The sequence below is a fragment of the Bidens hawaiensis genome, unplaced genomic scaffold, assembly GCF_021521415.1.
Source record: "Bidens hawaiensis isolate Kalapana, Puna unplaced genomic scaffold, B.hawaiensis_p1.1 tig00001920_1, whole genome shotgun sequence".
NCBI classification, from domain to species: Eukaryota; Viridiplantae; Streptophyta; class Magnoliopsida; order Asterales; family Asteraceae; genus Bidens; species Bidens hawaiensis.
Genome location: NW_027491107.1, coordinates 1,280,555 through 1,298,215, shown reverse-complemented (window position 1 = coordinate 1,298,215; position 17,661 = coordinate 1,280,555). Strand labels below are relative to the sequence as shown.

General features: G+C 36.7%; 4 protein-coding genes across 4 annotated transcripts; 2 read left to right on the top strand and 2 right to left on the bottom strand.

Moving 5' to 3' along the window:
* Positions 1–5,048: 5,048 nt before the first annotated feature.
* LOC143599340 (putative serine/threonine-protein kinase PIX13) lies at positions 5,049–8,421 on the top strand. The gene is made up of 6 exons (XM_077077321.1): positions 5,049–5,185; positions 5,275–5,582; positions 6,509–6,644; positions 6,724–6,866; positions 7,502–7,625; positions 7,800–8,421. The coding sequence occupies exons 1-6, from the start codon at positions 5,101–5,103 to the stop codon at positions 8,123–8,125; spliced, it is 1,122 nt and encodes a 373-aa protein (XP_076933436.1). The 5' UTR covers positions 5,049–5,100; the 3' UTR covers positions 8,126–8,421.
* A 1,765-nt stretch (positions 8,422–10,186) lies between these two features.
* LOC143599332 (dehydrodolichyl diphosphate synthase 6-like) lies at positions 10,187–11,619 on the top strand. The gene is made up of 2 exons (XM_077077315.1): positions 10,187–11,153; positions 11,481–11,619. Exon 1 carries the CDS (start codon positions 10,204–10,206, stop codon positions 11,047–11,049), a length of 846 nt encoding a protein of 281 aa, XP_076933430.1. The 5' UTR covers positions 10,187–10,203; the 3' UTR covers positions 11,050–11,153; positions 11,481–11,619.
* A 64-nt stretch (positions 11,620–11,683) lies between these two features.
* LOC143599748 (amino acid transporter AVT1I-like) lies at positions 11,684–13,398 on the bottom strand. Its single transcript, XM_077077633.1, has 2 exons — positions 12,786–13,398; positions 11,684–12,258 (listed from the first exon to the last, which is right to left on the bottom strand). The coding sequence occupies exons 1-2, from the start codon at positions 13,275–13,277 to the stop codon at positions 11,743–11,745; spliced, it is 1,008 nt and encodes a 335-aa protein (XP_076933748.1). The 5' UTR covers positions 13,278–13,398; the 3' UTR covers positions 11,684–11,742.
* A 1,549-nt stretch (positions 13,399–14,947) lies between these two features.
* On the bottom strand, positions 14,948–17,661 carry LOC143599740 (uncharacterized). Its single transcript, XM_077077626.1, has 4 exons — positions 17,485–17,661; positions 16,394–17,188; positions 15,639–15,686; positions 14,948–15,551 (listed from the first exon to the last, which is right to left on the bottom strand). The coding sequence occupies exons 1-4, from the start codon at positions 17,659–17,661 to the stop codon at positions 15,264–15,266; spliced, it is 1,308 nt and encodes a 435-aa protein (XP_076933741.1). The 3' UTR covers positions 14,948–15,263.

Genomic DNA, 17,661 nt, shown 5'->3' with positions numbered 1-17,661 from the left:
TTGGGCCAGTCCCCAGTTTGGGCTTGTCCCCAGTTTTTGGGCTTGTCCCCAGATTACACGGGCTTGTCCCCAGTTGCACGGGCTTGTCCCCAGTTTATTTTATGGGCTTGTCCCCAGTTTGTTGGGTTTAATCCCAATTAATATCATAAGTTATTTGCTTCAGGTATCTTAAGTCCAATTACAAGGATCACAGAAGGATCAACACTTATGGTAACTTAATGGTGTTGGATATACAGTCGGAAGGGAAGTTCCCAAGGAAACTTCATTATTATATCCAGCTTGTCAAATCTCATCTGTTTTGCAGGAAGTCTGATTTCAAAGGCAAAATGACAGCTGTGATCTTATCACAACCGCCATTTTGGGGGCAATTGTTAGTGCACGGAAATTTGACACTGTGGATATGTTATCCTGACATATAATCTGGATCAGTTATCCTTAGAATATGTTGCAGATCCTGTCAGGATCAGTGATCCTCAGTACTTATTGCTTATTAACGTTTTTCCTTTGTTATGTTGATATTTTTGGCAGGTATAACGGCTAATTACCAAGTCAAAGCTATAATCTCGGAATCTAATTAATATACCGCGTGGATAATGAAGGAAACAATCACAATTAAGGAATGGCTTGATTGGCGGCTTAAATTATGAATGTTTTTTATTCTTTTCTTGTATATAAGGAAGATATGACTAGCTAGGTAATACACATTGTATACACACAAACTAGAGCAGAAGCAAACATTCTCTCTACACACTAGCTTACTTTGTAATCTCGATCATATACTCCACAACACTTGTAACCACATTTTATTATCAATATAATCGACGGTGATAGTTTTCGCTGTCCGGGGGTTTTTTGTGCCAGAGACCACGATAATCATATACTTATCGACCAAAGGTTACCTTGTTGATCATCTAAAGTAATTCGACCAAAGATTATCTTATTAATCCTTGACCGAAGTTATTTTACCAAAGATTAACTTGATAAGTTTTGACCGAAGTAAGACTATTTTGGTTAAGGGCTTTTTCCCTCGTGATCAAATCATTGTGTTCACCAAGATTTCGATTACACATTCAATATTATCATCATAGCACTAATCCTCACATAACAGATTTGGATACATTATCCTTGAGTGATTTTTATCCAAAACATTAGCTGGGTACACGGTAATCCCTTCAGGATTAATCACGTGACCTAGAAATTGCACTTCTCGAAAACTTAGCATACAACTTATCTTTCTTCAGAGTCTCCAATACCTCTTTCAGATGCTCAGCATGATCAGACTAGCTCTTTGAATAAATCAATATATCGTCGATGAAGACAATAACTGACTTATCCAACATTGGCCGACACATCCTATTCATCATGTCCATAAATGTTGCAGGAGCATTTGTTAGACCGAATGACATCACGAGGAACTCGTAGTGTCCATACCGCGTTCGGAACGCTGTTTTAGGGATGTCTGCCTCCTTCACCTTTAGTTGATGATAGCCTGATCTGAGATCTATTCGTGAGAACCAACTTGAACCTTGCAGTTGGTCAAACAGATCATCAATCCTTGGCAAGGGATATCCATTCTTTACCGTAAGCTTATTCAACTCACAATAGTCTATGCACATTCTCATACTTCCATCCTTCTTCTTCACGAACAACACTGGTGCACCCCACGGAGAAACACTTGGTCTAATAAAACCTTTGTCGAGGAGTTCTTGCAGTTGGGACATCAGTTCTTTCATCTTGGATGGTGCTAGACGGTAAGGCGCTTTCGCGACGGGTTGGGCTCCTAGTACTAAATCTATCTGGAATTCTATTTCTCGCTCCGGCGGCAACCCCGGAAGATCCTCTGGGAATACTTCTGGGTGGTCGCACACGATAGGAACATCTTTCATTTCTTTTGTCTCGGTCGTAGCGTTGACAACATACGCTAGGTAGGCACCGCACCCTCGTCTTAACAAGCCCTCGGCTTTTATCATCGAAATGACATTAAGCCCAGAACTTTCCTTATCACCATAAAGCATCACCACACTACCATCCAGGGACTTTAACCTTATTATCCTAATCTTACACACTATCTGAGCTTCGTACTCAGACAACCAATCCATTCCCAAAACTACATCGAACCCTCCTAAGGTCATAACATACAAAGTAACAGGGAACTCATGTCCCTCTAACTCTATCTTACAGTCCTTAACCATTCTCATTATTTTAACCGAGGCGTCACTAGCGGTTTCTACTATAAAAGTTTCAGACACTCGGGAACTTTTCATTTTAGCTAATTTAGTAAACGGCGTGGCTACGAAACTTTTGTTCGAACCTGAATCAAACAATACTGAAGCGGATATACCGTTTACTAGAAACGTACCTATGACAACATCTGGAATCTGCTTGGCTTGTTCCTGGGTTAACATGTAAGCTCTGGTCCTTGTCCTAGCCTGATCAGCATCCTTCTTCCCACTTCGTCCAGCTTCACTTTCTATACATTCCCTTGCAAAGTGACCCGTCTTACCGCATTTGTAACATGCGGACTTTGCAGTACAATCGGGAGCGTAATGCCCCACTTTTCCGCACTTGTAGCAAGCATTCGTACCAAACTTGCATTCACCGGCATGACTCTTCCCACACTTATAACAAACATCTGAACCCTTACCCACCTGCACTCACCACTGTGTGCCTTGCCACAAGTCTTGCACGACTTGTTCCCCCAGACTCTAGGTTGCTTGTTCTTAGGGTTCCACATTTGGGTACCGGGTCGTTTAACAGGAGCGACCCGGTACCCAAATGTGGAACCCTAAGAACAAGCTCATCATACAGTGTCAGTAGCCCAAGCTCATCATCTTTTATTATGGGAAAAACACGTCCCCCAAGACTCGTTACGGTAAGACCCTATTAGCATCATATTCGAACTTGAAACCTAGTCTTAAATCTCCACTTCCTCTCCAATACCAGTTAAGCAAAAAGTCATCGGTTTAAACGCAAGTTCTAAGTTAGTTAAAAGGGAAAATTCTTAAAATAGCCCCTTTTTAGAGAGAGAAACTGAAAAATAGCCATAAATTTCAACATATTCCCAAAATAGCCCATAAAATTTGAACTGAGAAGACGAGATCTGGAAAAATCTTTCGACCAATAAAATTCTGACAAGTGTCAAAATCCGACAGGTTTTTTAAAATATTGGGGGACCAGTCCATATTTCCTATTAAAAGTTCTTCTAATAAAACAGTCTTTTCCGACGGTCTTTTAGTGTTTCTTAACGGGTCCCCACAACTTCCAAAAACATGGGAAAAAGTGCCTTCAAATTCAGTCTTTCAAGACGCATTTAGGGTGAATTTGTACCAAGAAGACCATAGATTTATAAATATTGAGATACCCGTCCATATTTCTAAACTAAAATTTATTTTCCAAAGCTTTCTTGCCAGATGGATTATTTAAGTTTCTTATCTAACCCTACAAATTTTAAAGACATGGAAAAATATGCCATTGCATTTGTCTTTCAAGACACTTACCTAATAAATTTGAACTAGGGGGATCATATTTTTAAAAATATTGAGGTACCCGTCCATATTGTTCACAAAATCTTAATATTAAAAAGTTGTCTTGCCAGACGGGTTATTTAAGTTTCTTATCTCGACCCTATATATTTGGAACTCATGGAAAAATGTGCCATTAAATTTTGTCTTTCAAGACACTTACCTGAAGAATTTGAACTAAAAGGATCATATTTTAAAAAATATTGAGGTACCCGTCCATATTCTTCACAAAATCTTAATATTAAAAAGTTGTCTTGCCAGAAGGGTTATTTAAGTTTCTTATCTCGACCATATATATTTTGAACTCATGAAAAATGTGCATTAAAAATTTGTCTTTCAAGACATGAATCTTTAAAATTTGTACGAATGAGACGAGTATGTAGTATATTCTTACTTGTCCATCCATATTAACATTATATCTATCATCTTCATCAATCCTCAATAATTCATTCACATATTTTCATCAAATTCTAACTCTTGAATCAAATCATGAAGTTTAAGAGGGGTGATCAAGTGGAGGTTATGGATATGGGTCCAGGGTTCGTTGGATCCTATTATGACGGCAACATAATCTCAACGCTATCAGTTTATTGGAACATAATCATACCTTCCGTTACCGGTTTGCCAGTTACCACCATAACAAACAACAATATTATCAAATTCCATGGAAGATAAGGTTTAGAGTGGTATGAGAGGATGGGAGGATGGTTTAGGGTGGTATGAAATGGAAGATGATGAAGATAACTCATGTATATTCTTTGGATGATCATGTCGAAATAGACGGAATCTCATACTATATTGTCGGTATAGACGGAATATAAATAAATTTTGAAGGTCTAGACTAAATTTAAACACATAAGAAATAAACTACAAACTCGTCTTCTTGGTACAAATTCACCCTAAATGTGTCTTGAAAGACTGAATTTGAAGGCACATTTTCTCATGTTTTTGGAAGTTGTGAGGACCCGTTAGGAAACATTTAAATACCGTCGGAAAAGAGTGTTTTATTTCAAGAACTTTTAATATGAAATATGGACTGGTCCCCCAATATTTTTAAAAAATCCGTCGGATTTTGACACTTGTTTGAATTTTATTGGCCGGGGGATTTTTCCAGATCTCGTCTTCTCAGTCCAAATTTAATGGGCTATTTTAAGAATATGTTTTTATTTAGGACTAGTTTAAACTTTCTCTCTCTTAAAAAGGTCATTTTGAGAATTTTTCTAGTTAAAATATAAACATTAACGCTGACAAAGTGTAGTTAAAATGATATTAATAAATTGTTGTCCGAGTCTAGTCTAGTAATAATAAAGTAAAGCAGGCAACAAGGGCGGGTTAAGTAAATGTAAAATGAGTTTTGACACAGAAACAACGACCAGGTTTCCGTGGAAAATAAAAACATTTATGTTTTATTTCTTTTATTAGTTTCAAAAAGTCCAACCCAACCAAAAGAAACAACATCCAGATCAATCGAATTCTCTCTCTCTTGAAGACTTGTTCTGCATCTCGCCCTCCATATGATGATGATGATGACACAATAGCACCCAGTTGTTTGTTTGCTTCTTCTTCTTCTTCAACATTAATGGGTAACTGCATAACTTCTTCTTCTGCTGTCGATGCTCCGTCCACCATCTCCGCCAATACCAAGCCTTCTTCCACAACCACAGGTCACCTCCCACCTTCTTTATTTATTATTATTAATAATTGAGGGTTTTATTACTAGGTAACCCACCCACCCTGTTATGTTATTCGATAGGGACGTCAATTGGTACGAGTAACGGCGTCGGAATATCCGCCACCAGTACCAGCACCAGCACCGTCAACAGCGGCTTTTCTGGAGAGGTGTTGCCGGCGCCTGATTTGAAGGTGTACACCTACTCCGATTTGAAGGCGTGCACCAGGAACTTTAAGTCTGATATGGTTCTGGGTGTCGGAGGTTTTGGGACTGTCTACAAGGGCTGGGTCGATGAAAAGACAATGTTGCCCTCCAAGAATGGCACTGGCTTCATGGTCGCTATCAAGAAATTGAATCATGAAAGTGTTCAAGGCTTCCAAGAATGGCAGGTTTGTTTGGTTGCTTCTTTCTATATAAATATATAGCATGACATGTTTATAGTTAGCTGATTGCTTATTTGGCTAGTTTTGATGCTGACATGGAAGAACACATTTTCTTGATTGTTGGATAGATTTGGTACATGTGTATTAAATGTGAAATTATGATGGTATTTCTTGCTAATTCTTAAATGTTTTCATCAAGAGTATGTTTCCGTCTTGCTTGGTTTTATAAAACACGTGAGGCGATACGGAAAACGCCTTGGGGCCTTATGCACATTCGGGTCAAAATTAGGCTATGTAAGAAGGTCATATGTAAAAACATCCAAAGGGTCAATATTTGTCAAAAGTTAATCAAAGCTAGGGCATGTAGGAGGCTCATATGTGAAAACAATCAAAGGGTCAAGATTTGCCAAATTCGGTCAAGGTTAGGGCATGTAGGAAGCTCGTACGTAAGAACATCCAAATGATCAAAATTTGACAAAATTAGGGCATTTAAGAGGCTCACATGTAAAACCAACTAAAAGGCCAAAATTTTATCATAGCTGGTCAAAGTTAGGGCATGTAGGAGGCTCATATGTATAAAACAACCAAAAAAGTCAAGTCGTCTCAGAAGTTGGTCAAACTTAGCCACTTGGGTATGCAGGAGGCTCATATGTATAAACCACCATAACAACCAAAGGGTCACAATTGGTCAAAGTTAGGGCTTGCATGATGCAAAGGATGATATGCAAAACAAATGAGAGATGCACCTTCTCGTTGTACATAAAAGCTTATTTGGTTGTGCTTGCACCACGGATTTAGGGACTTAAGTTTTTTTTTTTTAAATCAATCTGTCTCGTTTCGTTTTTATTTTGTTTGTTTAATAACTATTACACAAAATTAGAAAAAAGATTAGTTTGGGTTGACAAAAATGGATTTTTGGAATAAAATTGCAGTCGGAAGTGAACTTCTTGGGACGGCTTTCTCATCCTAACTTGGTGAAGCTACTTGGGTACTGCAGGGAGGATAGAGACCTTTTACTTGTATATGAGTTTATGCAGAAGGGAAGCTTAGAAAACCATCTGTTTAGACGTATGTGAATGTGTTGTGTGTGTAAAATATATACTTACTTGATCTTTGAAACTTATTAGTTGGCTTGTTCATTGTGCAGGTGGTTCTGCACTTCAACCGCTTTCTTGGAATTTACGGCTCAAAATAGCCGTAGGTGCAGCTCGGGGACTAGCCTTTTTACACAGTTCAGATGATAATGTCATTTATAGGGATATTAAGGCCTCTAATATATTGCTTGATGGGGTGAGACTTTTATATGATGTTAACTTTTACCTTTCTACTTTTGCTTATATATGATATCTTTCTTAATGGGTCTCACCATTCCTTGATTTATTTCAAATCCTTATATCTATTTTATCCCCATGTTTGCAATTTGCATGCACAGTATGGGACAAAAGATTAATATGAGTGTTAGCACTGTAGAAACCAATGTAGAACATTCATTTTTTTGTGTATTTATCTAAGATTCTAACATGAGAATATGGCTATGTAAATATACTTGAATTTATATATGCATTTGTGCAGATAAATTTATGTGTATTCGTATGTTGTAAACATCTACACGCATGTAGAGTCAATATAACCCTTTGATGAACACAAGCATGAAACTTGTTACGAGGAAGACAGATGAGATAAAGTAGGAAAATTAATTAATTAACGAGAAAAACCATCTAATCTTTTTATGATTATATCTTTCTCATTTATTCTTTAATAATAATGGCGTATACTTCTGATTGATTCTCAAGGCTCACAATATTGTGGTTCTGCATTGAACCCTACCCTGTATATCTTCTCCTATATATCTGTGGTATATGTATATGCTATTTGTAATTAATGGTTTTCTTGGTAACTTATTTTTATTTCATGACTATTTGTAGAATTACAATGCAAAAATTTCAGATTTTGGGTTGGCGAAACTGGGCCCTTCGGGTGGAGTGTCACACGTAACGACAAGAGTGATGGGGACGCATGGCTATGCGGCTCCTGAATACATTGCTACAGGTGACCTCTCTATTTTAAACAATAATAATATTATTATTGATGATGCTCTCTTTTTTATGCGGTTTCAGTGTGTCAATTTCGAAGTTGAAAAGTAACCCTTATTTAATTTGACCTTGTCAAATGTATCTTTTCAATTGTTTTGAAAGTAACCCCTTAATTATGGTCAAACTGCAGGCCATTTATACGTGAAGAGTGATGTCTATGGTTTTGGGGTTGTGCTGCTTGAAATGATGACGGGCTTTCGGGCCTTCGACACAAAAAGGACGGGCCCACAGCATAACCTGGTGGAGTGGGCAAAACCGTTGCTCCCAAACAGGAAGAAGTTAAAAACAATAATGGATGCGAGGATAGAAGGTCAGTACACGAGTAAAGGTGCAATACTGCTTTCTCAAGTCATCCTTCATTGCCTCGAAGGGGAACCACGAAAGCGGCCCTCCATGAAAGAAGTGGTGGATGTTTTGGAACAGATATATGCTATCAAAGCCAAAGGAACAACCTAAATTTTTATTTTTCTTACTTTTTTCCTTTTTTTGGTAGCATGGTTACATTTTTTATTTAATTTTAGTGCTAGGGGCATCATAGCCCTTGACGCACGGGAAAGTTGTGTCTGCAAAACTGCGTAAACAGTTTTTCTTCGCGGTTTTTGCGTGGTCGTGTGGTCGATATGTATATTTTTTGGATCTATTTTTTTGTATATGTTGTCTTGTGAATTGATTATATATGTGGTTATTACAAGCGTCTTTGTAGAACACAATGTTTTGGAATTTTGTAATGATATTCACTCTTTTTGTTTGTACTTTAAGATCGTGTTCTTTTCGCGTAACGGAGAATGCAATTGAAATTTGCATAGGATTTGTAATTGGAAATAATTGGATTTGGAATCTGTATATTCCAGTAAGAATTCGAATTGAAAGGAATTGGAATCCAATTTCATTCATGATGTATTTGTTTGACAAATGAATTGGAATCTATCACCATTCTTTGGAATCCAATACCATTTTAACATGACCCTTTTCAACTTGAACCCAACGACCCAAACCAAGTTAACCAATTTTTGTATCGACCTGTTATGGCCCTAATCTCTGTCCCATGAGTCATACCCGTCTGACCTGACCCATTGTCAGTAGTAACTCGTAATCAAGTAAAATGCTAATTTTTTAAAATCAACAAACTCTAGCAATATTATACTTAAATTAAAGAGATTAAAATGCTCGTTTTTATGTAATAGTTTTCTAAAAAATATTAATGTGTGTTATGACCGTTTAAAAGTCGTGGGGTAGTTTGTTTTAAATAAGGGGTAAATATATAACTACTCTATAAATAAGCAAAAATTGATTGAAGTTGAAGGCGAAAATATTATATAAAAGGAAAAAGAACATACCATGGCTAGCAAGAACTTTACTCTGACTATCGAGGTTATCTAGATTTTCTATTGACTTACTAATCGTGGTAAAGTTAAAAGACAAAATGGAGACAAAAATGAAAAGTGTGAGAAAAATTTGTGACAATACAAAAAACCTCTTAAAAATAATAAAAAAATCATAACTCAAAATATAAATAAAAAACGATAAAATTTAAAAAAATGAAAATATTTCCCCCGTCATTCCCGTAAAAAAAATCGACGAAAAGACACAATGCTGAGATCAAAAACACAATGACGAAAATGAACAAAAGAAACAATTATAACTAAAAAAAGACACAATAGAACGCAAAATATAGCATAATGTTGAATAATGTAACACAATATAAAGAAAAAAAATACAATCAGTTACGAAAATAAAGACAAAACACAATGATAAACAAAAAGACACAATGATCTTTTATACTCACCATTGTGTTTTCTTTTTTTTTTTTAAACGAGAAAGACGGTGGAAATATTTTTGTGTTTTTACTTTTTTTCATTTTTTTATTAAGTTTTGAGTTATGGCTTTTTTATTAATTTTGTTGAAAGGTTTGCTGTGTGGCTACAAATTCTTATTATTATTTTTTCCTCTACTAACGTTGTTACTGGGTGTGTTAAAAAAAGTTATTTGTGTCTACAAAGCACGCAAGAAGCAAGTCGCTGATTTCATGGAAAATAAGTTGAAGTTGATGAATTGCCGCCTCCAAATTTGTATCCTTGAAAATCGATCTCTCCATCTATTGTGGATTAATCAACACAAACAAACAAACAAACAAACAAACAAGCAAACAAACAAACAAACATACAAGATAACTTTACTACCCATTAAAACTCATCACTAATTAAGGTCCTTAATTATTTTCTTCGGATCATTTTGATATATTTTGCGGTAAGTTCTACAATCTTTTCCGATAGATTGCTCATGATTTGGCTATTGCAGTGTTTAATTATTGTAAATATATAGTGTTTTCTAAACTTTTAAGAGAAATTAAATCTACAAGTTTAGTGCTTATCTTGTTTTGTTTCTTATTTAGTCATACTTTTAAAAATCTTTAGCAATACCACTTTACGTACTTTCATAAATTTATCTCTTTAAAATGATCATGAATCCTGAGAGGCTGCAGAATTCAAATACGATTGAATTTGAAGTGAAGTTCGTGAAAATTGACAGAAAGAATGGAAGAAGAAAGACCATCCGGAGTGATTGGCAAGTTATTAGGAGGCTTAAACAGCACAATGAGAAGACTCGTGTTTGCATTCATGTCATTAGGTCCAATCCCACAACACATTGCATTCATCATGGATGGAAACCGAAGGTTCGCCAAGAAGTGGAAGCTGGAAGAGGGTGCGGGACACAAAGCCGGATTCCTAGCGCTTTTGTCGGTGCTAAAATACTGCTACGAGGTGGGAGTCAAGTATGTAACCGTGTATGCATTCAGTCTCGATAATTTCAACAGACGCCCTGATGAAGTCCAGTATGTTATGGACATAATGCATGAAAAGATTCAAGGGTTTCTGAAAGAACTGGATATGGTAAACAGATATGGCGTAAGAGTGTTGTTTATTGGTGATTTGAACCGACTGCATGAGCCGGTTAGGGTTGCTGCTGAGAAGGCAATGGAAGCCACTGCTAAAAACACCAAGACTTATCTTTTGGTTTGTGTGGCGTATACTTCGTCACATGAGATTCCGCGTGCTATTTATGAAGCGTGTCGGGAGAAGAGTGGGTTGGTAGCTGCACCCAACGGAAGTAATAATAATATTATTAATGTTAATGATGTGATAAAAGTGGTGGATTTGGAGAAGCATATGTATATGGGGGTGGTTCCGGATCCGGATATATTGGTGAGGAGCTCAGGTGAGACAAGGCTTAGTAACTTTTTGCTATGGCAATCAACCAACAGTTTATTGTATTCTCCAAAAGCTTTGTGGCCTGAGATGGGATTTTGGCAAGTGGTATGGGGGATCCTGAAATACCAGAATAATTATTATTATTTGGAGAAGAAAAAGAAGCAGGCTTGATTCATGGTATATGCTATGTCTTAATTTATTTATATGGAACATTCATCATATTATTATTACTACTACTAATCAGCTTATATATGAATGAAAAGAAAGTTAACTATGTATCAAATGTTCAAATAGGAATTAAAGAATAAAATATGCTTCTTGTGACACCTTAGGCGAATCTCACATTGTTCTATTAAGTTCTGTCTACGTATGAGAGATACTGGGTCACAAGGAATCTGTTGTCTCAAATGTCATCGGCGTGTTTCGGGTGCGTTGATTCTGAAAAGTTTTCACTCAAGCAATTATACATGGACAGAACAGACAATAATGAGTGGTATATATGAGGGTTTAAGAAAGAAATCCATAGTTCAACTTAAGTTAATATCAGCGTGTTTATGAAAACTAGTATCTTTATACACATACGGTAAAATCTATTACATTAGGTCGGAAATTGGAAAATCAAAGTGTAGATCAAACATAGCAAAATGTACATTGGACACAAAAACACTACTTGATAACTGATCAATGCATAGTTGAGGGTAACTAATGATTTAATGTACTCACATGCATCCGATTCGCGATGATATAAATAAAAGATGTTACTAATTTTTCTCTACTAATCATCACTCATAATGCTTATAAAGAATGGAATGCATTACACAGGCCCTACAAACCTGATTTCTAACTATAAGTAGCTCACATAGCTTATAATTTCCTTACTATATTTGCCAACGCGCTGTAAGTACCTACAAATGCAATCAAAATCCCGACGAGCACAAGGAATCCAATAATCACCAACTCGAGTCTAAAGGTCTTGTAAGTGCCCGAGATCTTCAAGTAACACACGGATGGAAATATGATCGATGCCAAAACCATCAAAAACGCCCCCACAAGTGACATCAAATCCCCAAAGAAGGGGAGTGTCATGGCTACAACAACTGAGGTTATTACAAGTGTTGTTTTGATCAAGAGGCTAAACGTTATTGTATTGGATGAAGATAGAACTCGTTCTTCAATTGAGTCGACGATTGGTGTCACCAGCAGTGCATATTTAACTATCGGGGTCACCAACATGGTGAATATTGCCACTCGTGAACTTGTTTTGTCGGTAGGAAGGCTCAAGGTAATTTGTGACTCAACCTTCGAACCAAACATGAGGTAACCTACAACCGCCATTGACGAGTAAGTGATCGCGCAGAAAACAAAACACACTAGCAACACCTGCATTTTAGATCCCATAACACCTTTATTATTTCATCATATATAGATTATTATCGAAATAACGTAGTTTTTGTAATCATGTTTAACATTAATCATTTAGAAATAAAATTAAAAATCTTACAAAGACATGAAAAAAACGTTAATCTTTTAGAAATAAACAAAAAAATAAAATTAGAACACCTACACAATAAAACAAACAAACGTACACATAAAATCTCGCTGATAGAAAATAAATGGTGGGGTCTACAGAGAGTAGGGTGGGGGCAACATTTCCTCTATCACGAAAGATAGAAAGATTGCTCTCGCTGAGATCGAGACTCCAAAAACCTTTTCTTCTTTACATGTAAATTATAATATCCATATAACATAAAGTGTGACACAGGGGATCAAAGCAGCAACAAAACAAAAGGTACTAAAGAAAATAGCAATAAACGACTAATAACACAAAATGATGAGAAAACTACATTAGTACAAAGACATGAAAAAACCTATGTGATGTGAAGAACAAAAAAGATGTTTGATATTACCTTTGAGAATTGATGTTTGTTTCTCATGGAAGTATACAAAGTAGGGAGAACCGGATGCACACCAAAACAGAAAGCATACAAGCCAACCGCCGAAGGCATCCCGTTCCAGTTTACCAATGTACCCTTTCCCTGAAACCCGACACCATCAAACATACCAACCCATAAGACCGAGCCTAACACGATCAAAGATGCCAGGACACCAGTTGCTGATATATACGAAAGAATTCTCATATTATTCAACCAAACGGTGGGGAGTATGATGGCCGCGACAATAATAACGAAGCTTTTCTTGCTACTTACATGAACCCCAAAAATATCAAAGTCCATATGTGGAAACAAGTTGCTTAAATTATCGCCTTTCATGATTAAAAAACCCGTAGCAACTAAATAAAGCTCCACGTTAATGATGACTAATACTATGATTCTACCGGTTTTACCAAAGGCTCGATCTCCAATGTCGGGATAACTTCTTATTGTAGGATCAGTATCCATGCATCTGTTGATAAGTAAGCCGGTGTAGAACGTTGAGGCGGCTAATGTGAGAAGCAGTAGCAAGCTCAACCACCCTCCTGATGCCAATGCATATGGAACCGTTATGATCCCAACACCTGATCAATATTGTAAAGCAATCAACAGTTAACAGTTTTGAGTGCAGAATACATATTGTATGTAAATGATAGTAATAATTTAAAAAAAAAACTGAAAGCATTGAGACCATTGAAACATGTGTTGGTGAAGGAGGAAGTGGCAGTAGTGATTAGGTGTTGGTTTTCTGGATCGATTAAAGTTTAGAGATGGACAGGAAGAGATGCATGCATGATTGATATTATTATTAATTTGCAGATGATCAAGAAGCATTCAATGGAATTGGTCTTGTTCTTTTTTATAGGAACTGAAAAATAGCAATATATCAAAAATTTTATTGCAACACCTTCTTGGGCCAATACAGAAATTATAACTAAAAATAGCGAGATTTTAGTATTTTATAAGTGTGATTTTCTTTACTCAATTTGGGGTGAATGATTTGGTCTACACGTTAATGACATGATTAATAAATGGGTTCAGCCTTTTTAACCCTTTTGTGACATGTATAAACTTATCATGTTTTAACGTGTCATGTCATGCAACCCGTGTTGGTGATTTTAATGTCATCAAGATATAATTTAAATGATTGTCTATTACTTGAGGACCAAATGAGAAGTCGTAATAAACATTGATGCGAGTGAGAAACCTCGAAAGATAAAAAAAATCTATTATCTATCTTTATTTTCATTAACGAAATATATTTTATTTTTAAATTACGTTTTCTATTATTGAATAAATTTATTAATATTATTTACTTAAAAAATAGGAAAGTTTTACAAATGACATCACTTTTTTAAGAAAGGGAAAAAGAAATATTATGGAAGGTGATGCGAAAAAGACGGTGAACGTTGTTATAAGAGATAAAGCCATTATAGGGATTACAAGGGCACCCACCCCTTTGCATGACCGGTTGCACCGCCCTAGCGGGATTGGGGGGGGGGGGCTAGCCGCTTGTGGGGACAAGGAGCAACACCCCTAGCTTAGGTAGCGTTTGGATGGTTAAAAGTTGTTTCAGAAAACAATCATCAAAAGTGACTGAAAGTAGCAAATTTTACTAATTGATAGCGACATAGTCACAGAAGGTTCGTACAAACAAAGCTATTAAAGATCAATAGCAACAAGGTCGGTGGTAACAAAGTTACCGAAGGTCGGTACTCGGTAGCAATAAATGACAAAACAATAGTTACAATAGATTACTGAAGGTTGGCAACAATAATTGACAAAAAGTTAATAACAACAAAGTTACAAGGGATATTCTCCGTGTCAAATGATAACTCATTCACCAATATCGTCTCAAAAGGTTACTTATGGACAATACATGGATTTCGTTTGATGAGATGGTGAAATAGAACTAGAACGCAAAAGGCTTTAGATTTTATGACGTGGGTGATGGTATTTCTTTCATTGCTAGTAGCAGCAAAGTTAATTTCATGACCCAACTTGCAAGTCAGTGGAGTTAAGGGACCAAAGTTGACAAGTAGGTCAAGGTTTACACTTATTCCAAAAAAGTTGATCAAAAATAGCGAACGCTATCCATCCACGCCCTTTTCAAAAAAAGTCGCGTCAACCAACATCCACATAAAAGATAACAGTACAATAACCTTAGAAGCTGAATACGCCACAAAATCAGAAAACAACATATTATGTTTACAATACAAAATTAATAGTAAATAAATAACACTACCAAAACAACATAAACACTTGTACCAACCTAACCATTTCCTTTTTTCCTCTCCTAGTAATTATAATAAACTCTGCATACAAGTGTTTATACGATTCTCTACGTTAAATTAAAGCATGTCCATAGTTTATTAAGTGATAAAAATCTATCACGACTGTCGTGTTGGCTGTTACTCCCAACACTGACCAACAAAACAGTTGTAATCAAATTTATCACTTAAACTGAAGTTCGGACATCTGAGAATCCAGTTTCTGAACATCAGATTCAGATGATTTGTTGAGCCAGGGGTGCTGCAAACACTGCTGAGCAGTGGGTCGTTTTTCTGGTACAAAATCAAGAATGGGAATCAAGAAGTCTGCAAAATCACGCACATCATGCACACTGAATTTAAATTTGTCAGTCAGCAAGCAAGTGAGAGGACAGTGTTTCAATCTACGGATCCGTTTGAGGTCACCATATCTGTCAAAGTAGTCTTTCGATCGAAGCCCTCCAACGGCTATCTGTTGTTTGTCAGTTATCAACAAAATAAACAGATCATCAATAAAAACTACTAATAGACTGCTGTTAGTTAATTAGTTATTTATTACCTTTCGTGGCATCTTCCCGAGCATCTCCATCATTAAAGCAAGGTGGTCCTGTAATCATTCCAGATCACCAAATCACAATAATATCTAAGGGTGTTCATAAACTGTTGACGACCTATAAGTGTTGGGTTGCTTTACCATTTTGGCCACTAATGAAAGCCGAAAAACACTAAATCTAGCCATTTTCAGTTAACGGGCAGAAACATTAATATAGAGTCAGACAAGGCTGTCCAAAAATCTTGCGCTCGCTCAAAACTAACTTGTTTAAATATAGCGCAAATTTATATAGCGGTATGACATGTTTTAATAAAAACAAAATCATTGAAAATTCTAGTTTGGCTTGTTTAATAAGTAAGGCCCAAATTCTAATATATTTAAAGTATAACCCATTTCTTAGTATATACAAAATTACAAATTATGAATTCTGTAGTTTATAAATTATGGATTATGTTTATGTCATGAATATTACTTTTAGTTTCTATATATATCAATATGCGTGTAAAATATAAAAAATCAGCGATACGACTCAAGCTTTTGATGAGCCGAGCCAGCTCGGTTTGTAAACAAGCCAAGCCAGAGCCCACCCTGGCTCGGCTCGTTTACAGCCCTAAAGTCAGATACGACTAGACATAGCAATCGAGTAACTGGTGTATCCAACCCGAAAGATATTATCATATTAACCCATTCATAACTAAGCGTGTCGAAGTTGCTACTACCTCTAGACAAAAGATAATTTATTAAAACGAAATTCCAAATACCTCGTCTTGGCTAAAACTTTGTCCGGTTTTGGGGGCAAACATCATCTCACCAGTAGCAAGCTCAAACACGGTGCAACCAAACGACCACATATCGGCCGAATACGAGTACCCCGACTGCAATATAACTTCAGGTGCTCTATACTGCCTTGTTTGAATCTCATCCGCATACGGTCTGTTACCCCAGCACGCATTACCAAAATCCACAACTTTACACCTAAAATCAATCCCATCAAGACACCTGTCATCCTTTGTAACGGGCCGCACGCCTCCCAACGAAGCCCTTCTTGCAGTTATCCTAGCAGCCGCCTGTCTAGCCCTCTGCTTTAACTTCCTCTCAATAGCATTCACAACCAACCCACCACCATTATTCACACCCCCCTCGGGTTTGCTAACAATGGGGCATGTTTTAGACCGAACCAGGTCGTTTGAAGGGTTTATGGTGGAAACAAGAAGTATGTTCTCGGGCTTTAGGTCAGTGTGTATTATACCAAGTTGTCTGTGTATGTAATCTAGTGCGGTTAGTATGCATCTACAGATGTCTTTTACTTTGTTTAAGGGAAGGCCTTTGTAACGATTGTATTTGATTAGTTTGAGAATGCTGTCACCGAGAAGTTCGAAGACCATGCAGTAATGTTGACCGTTTGGGCCGGTGTGCTTGAAGTGGTCTAGTAATCGTATTACACATTTTCTGTTGTCGGGGTCGTGTTGGGTTAGTGCAGAAAGAATATTGATTTCATGGATGGCGGATTGAGCGAATTCGGGTGCGCTTTTCTGGATCTTGAGGGCGACGTATTTCTGCATCAGATATTGAGATTTAGGCATTGAATAATATTTAGTCTGCAAATAAATCCTAGAAGTAAGTAACATTGATATTAAGTTTACTAAATGTAGGGATTTTGTTGTTCATGTTCATTCATTAGTAATGAATGATTTCCCCTTTGGAAATAACGATAATTAAAATGTATTTGGAAATGTAGAGACAGGAGGAAGTATATATATATATATATATATATATATATATATATATATATATATATATATATATATATATAAGTAAATTAGGTAAAGAAGAAAGAAGTAGAAAGAGTTACTAGTTGGGGGTGATAATAAGCAAGCCAAACGGTGGAGAAGTGGCCCCAGCCGAGCTTCCGTTGAGCGATGTAACGGCCGCCGGCGAAGGTATCGGCGACTCTGACGGCGTGGTACCCTCCTTTTCTGTATGAATCCATGCCTTCATCCTCATCCCCAGAAGAAGATCCAGATGACAT